Source organism: Chelon labrosus, assembly GCF_963514085.1.
Source record: "Chelon labrosus genome assembly, chromosome: 19".
Lineage (NCBI taxonomy): Eukaryota > Metazoa > Chordata > Actinopteri > Mugiliformes > Mugilidae > Chelon > Chelon labrosus.
This window is the reverse complement of record NC_140352.1, coordinates 15998580-16003574: the sequence shown is the minus strand read 5'-3', so window position 1 is coordinate 16003574 and position 4995 is coordinate 15998580. Positions and strand designations below refer to the sequence as shown.

Below are 4995 nucleotides of genomic sequence, written 5' to 3'. Positions count from 1 at the left end.
AACATGTTGAAATCGCAGCTTTTCTCCTCGAAAAAAACCCCGACTTAATCGTGCAGTTTAGTTGTGTATCACGGCTAGCTAGGCTACTAGCTACCCAGTAATTTGGGGCGAGGCAGAATTACGCTTTCTTTTCAATATAATACACACATGACACACATGATTTAACTGAATTTACACATGATTTCCTGTCTGGTCGGTTTGTTAAAACATCTTACATTATGATTTCTACAGGAAATTGCTGACAAGATGCCAGACTTTTGTGCCGCCTATGGCTGCTGTAACCGCCGTTGTCTCGAAACGAGAACCCGAGGGATCACCTTTCACCTGTAGGATATTACAATATTATGAATTATTTTTAGGATAATCGTTAGTTACTTAGTGGAAGTATGTACAATACAGGTCCTGTTACACAGGAACAGCGGGGATATGACATAATAGTATTGCTAGATTGTTGTTGACACAAGGTTTAGAATATTTTGTTTACATAATCACTGAATGTTTGAATATAGTTTTTAGTGTGTTTATCTTATTCTTGAAGTACATACATAAATACATACATACTTACATACAATTACCCCCAACATATGATAATCTAGGTGTGTACTTGTGTCCTTGCCCTTAAATGGAAAGATGGATTTAAAATGTTGACAATAATTTATATATCTGGGTACATTTCTCACTTTTTTAAGGTTTCCCAAATCCAGAGAGAGGAGGAGGAAGTGGGAAGTTGCCCTAAGAAGGGACGGTTTTGCTGCCACTGACAGGACACTGATCTGCAGTGAGCACTTCAAGACCGAGGACTTCAACAGGACCGGGCAGACTGTGCGGATTAAAGATGGTGTTGTGCCATCCATTTTCAGCTTTCCAGCACATCTTCAAAGGGTATGTGTATGTGTATCACTGACCAAAAATAATTTAAGGTGTATAAGACTGATATATCAATATACACATGTGATTAAATGTGATAAGTTTTTGTTTCTGCAAGGTATATAATTTGTTGTTTATTACAGCACATTTTAGACACTAAAAAACTACTTTATTTTAGTCAGTAGCAATAAGCACTACAACTTCAAGACAACTAGAAGACAACCTGCCAATGGACTTGATGCCTGATGTTGTAAGTATTTGCATGTGGAATGTCACAAACTAATGATAGCATCATATAGGTAAGGGATAATGTATAGAACGCCGGTCATTATTGGGAAAATAAGTCCCAACAGGGCGAACCGGACCCCGACGCACAGCGGAGGGACTTATTCCCAATAATGACCGGCGTTCTATACATTATCCCGCTTATTACACGGCTACTTGCCAAAACGAAACAATAAACTCTCCACGATATGACTCTTTAGCCTACATAGCCTAGGCTATAGCCTATTTGTTACCGTTCATCGTGGCTTTTGCTGAGAAACAAATAGATTACAGATTTAACATAGGCTCGAACGTTGGGAAGGCCCATTCAAGTGAATGGAACTTTCTGCAGCACTCTGAAAAGCCGTGTAATAACTTGTAATATTAAATCCTTTATCTTGGTGGTACCCAGAAAGGTCTATGATGGTGTTAGTAGTCTAAGAGCCCAGTATTATTTGAGGTGGTACTCTGTTAAAAAAAGTTTGAAAACTACTGGCTATCTCACTTTCTCTGTCACTCATACACTGGAATGAATAAACATTTGTGAACATCGAAACTACACCCAGGGGTAGACAACCTTTAAATTTTTTGTCCAGAGCCACAACACATATTTTTGCCTTACAAGTGGAGAAGCCTATACAATTTCTTAAAAGTATGCTGTTGTGTTGTCTGTTGAAGAACTGTAGAACCCAAAAATGTATTCAGGCTCGCAGAATTGAAAAGATTGAATTCTTGAAAAAGTAAGTTATTAATTTCCGTATTACTATTATTTGTGTATTTTGCCAATATGGGTCTCTGGTGGGTCTTCCCGTGAGGATGGACACTGGGTTACAGCGGCCCTCACAACCCACACCCACCCTCCCCTTTCCCGTGAGGATGGACACTGGGTTACAGCGGCCCTCACAACCCACCCCCCTTCCCGTGAGGATGGACACTGGGTTACAGCGGCCCTCACAACCCACCCCCATCCCCCCTTCCCGTGAGGATGGACACTGGGTTACAGCGGCCCTCACAACCCCACACCACCACCCCACCCCTTTCAAGTGTACATATTGTATATGGTTCTCTGCAAACCTATGGTGACATCATGCCTTCAGTGTGCATATTGTATGTAGTTCTCTGCAAACCTATGGTGACATCATGCCTTCAGTGTGCATATTGTATACAGTTCTCTGCAAACCTATGGTGGCATCATACCTTCAGTGTGCATATTGTATGTAGTTCTCTGCAAACCTATGGTGGCATCATGCCTTCAGTGTGTCTTGAACAACCACACATAAAAGGTTGCACATATTATATTGGTATTTTATCGTATTTGACTGTAGATAGATTTATGAGTGAAGTTACCAACACAATAGATTGGCCGTAACACACTCACCCATTTTAGAATCACATTCCCTCTCTCTGTCTCTCTCTCTCACTTTCTCACAAACACACATACACAGGGAGAGAATGTTAACTTGTGTCTTTATTATTTTGTCAGAATGCACCAGAATGCTTCGTTTGTATGTGAAAATCACAAAAAATTCACCAGCCGCCACTGATCATGAGTTATAGTAATACTAACCCACTCTATTTCTCTCTTTCTTCCCCTCTTAACCTCACTTGTGAGGTAAACCTTTTCCAGTCATCAGCCATCCTTGTATTTGATGTCCCACTGGCCCTCATCGCACCTGAAATCCCAACCCAACGACTGCCCTACCATTTCTTGTTGCCGTCCCCTTGTCCAGACTTCCTGGCCCGCACAGCCTAGCGACCCACAACCTGCCAACCTATTCACTTATCACTTCATCATCACTTATCAGGCCCAGCAGGATGAGGACCAGAACCAGCACCACCGGGACACTGGGACACCTTGTTACTTGGCTAAATTTTTAATGAAAATGTAAAAAAAAAAAAAAAAAAATCCATCAAATGTCTCTAACACCTCTGTCCAAACATTGATTTTAATAAATCTTCAAAAATCTTTGAAAAGTGCCTTTATAATGTCTAAACAAACTGGTTTACTACCATTTTATGTGTAAAAATATTTTTATTACAAATTTGGAAATATGGACTTTGGTTCTTCGTGCTGTGTTATTGTCATCTCTGTACAGGGTGGGGATTTCAACATGCAGCGTTTCTTGATGTATATTTAAGGGAAATCTTGTAGGCCTAGTCTACCTATTCTAGAACATTATTCTATTTTTTAGAACATAAGATAATTATTCAAAAGTATTCTGTGTCGTAAAGTACATCTTTGACGTTTATAATAAACCAAACTGTTTGAAAATCGGTTGAAAATTGAGCAAGTTATGGCTATTTAAAAATTACATGTTTTACTATCAACACAATGTTTTGGGTGAGCGAGCTGCCTGTGGTAAGATGGCCGCCATATGCGGACGTTCGACTCCGTTGGCCAGCAACGCGGACGCATCCAGGAGGCAGAAAGCCAGACTGACTTATTGGTCCCCTACGACAACAATCTTAAGTATTGAAGTATTGAAGCTTTTTTGTTTTGTTTGTATATAAATGCACAACTGCAGACTCAATAAAATGTGATTTTAGTTGGATCTGTTTGTCCATCTTTAATTTTGCAATGTTACTGTATATGTATGGCTATAATTATCATGTTAGGCGGGTAATGTAAAACGTAGCCAATTTTAACAGCGGCATCAATCGGACAGCCCGATCTTACTTTTAAATTAAAGTTAAGAACCCTTCGTTTTTCTTTAGTCACAGAGCTTACCTGGCTTGCTCACATATCTTGAACATTTAGCTGAATTTACCTTTTTGTAGATTTCGAGCTCTTTGTCATTTGACGTGCAGGCTATGCTAAGGTATGTTGACGTGCAGGCTACTTGCTAAGATATGTTGGCTAATGTTTACGTTACTTTACGACCTGCCACATTTCATGACTTCACACATACACAAAATACTGTACATACTGTATATTAAAGATCTGACCATGAATTATGTGGGAAGCCTTACTACCTCCGATCGTGCCGATTATACTAAAAAACGTACTCTCAGCAATGGTGAGATCTTGCCAGATCCCTACACTATACAGGACGATCTGTGGATTGTGGATGACAACCTGTAGTTAAGTTGAAAGGGGATATCTCCGAAGTAATGATCCAACCGGCATGCTATAACAACATTAGCACTCGCAAACGTGATATCAGTTAGCTAGCGCTAGCTGCTAGCCTGCTACGAACAGATTTACTGAACGCAACGTCTTTTGTTTACAACTTTGTTAAACTTTAACATGAATGAACGTGAACATGGACGAGCATGCAGTGCTAACTTAAACTCAGAGATAGAGAATTAAGATAGCTCTAAAACAAAACACTTACCAGTTATGAAATGTGCACTGCAGACACTCTCGCCTCCTTTCGGACCATCTGGACCCCAATCTGCCCTTTTTATGGCCTGAAGCCATAACCTCCTCCGGTTTTTTGCAAAAGTATAATTCCCCCTAGGAATATTAAACATCTGGCACTCATCACTGGCTCTTTTCGCGCAGCCAACCACACAACAACTCCTTGGCATTTTGACTGTACTACTACTACTAAACGAAACACGCAAAGATTCAGTCCTCCTCCGTTATCAACATTCTCTGAAAAGACGTTTTTCTGCCCCGTTTGCGCGCGCAAACACTTGTGACGTTGCCAAGAAATCCATGTATATATCTATGGGAAGGATAAAGATGCACAGATTATAGTCCCCGTAAATTGGATCGTAGACTTCGAGCCTGAAAACTCTAAAAAGGAGTTTCTTGTCGAGTGCTGCAACATGGGTGGCAAGAGGCCTACTATTATGGGTGGCTGGTTGAACCAGCACACATTTTGCAGTTGGCAGGCAAGGACAGTGCTTCATTTTTAC

The 4995-nt window shown here is 40.5% G+C and overlaps 1 protein-coding gene across 1 annotated transcript; it reads left to right on the top strand.

The window, feature by feature from the left end:
- Nucleotides 1-246: 246 nt before the first annotated feature.
- LOC311504008 (THAP domain-containing protein 6-like) lies at nucleotides 247-1204 on the top strand (the record flags this gene model as incomplete). The annotated part of the gene is made up of 3 exons (XM_084566949.1): nucleotides 247-326; nucleotides 690-882; nucleotides 1046-1204. The coding sequence occupies 3 exons, from the start codon at nucleotides 247-249 to the stop codon at nucleotides 1148-1150; spliced, it is 378 nt and encodes a 125-aa protein (XP_084423075.1). The 3' UTR covers nucleotides 1151-1204.
- Nucleotides 1205-4995: the final 3791 nt, after the last annotated feature.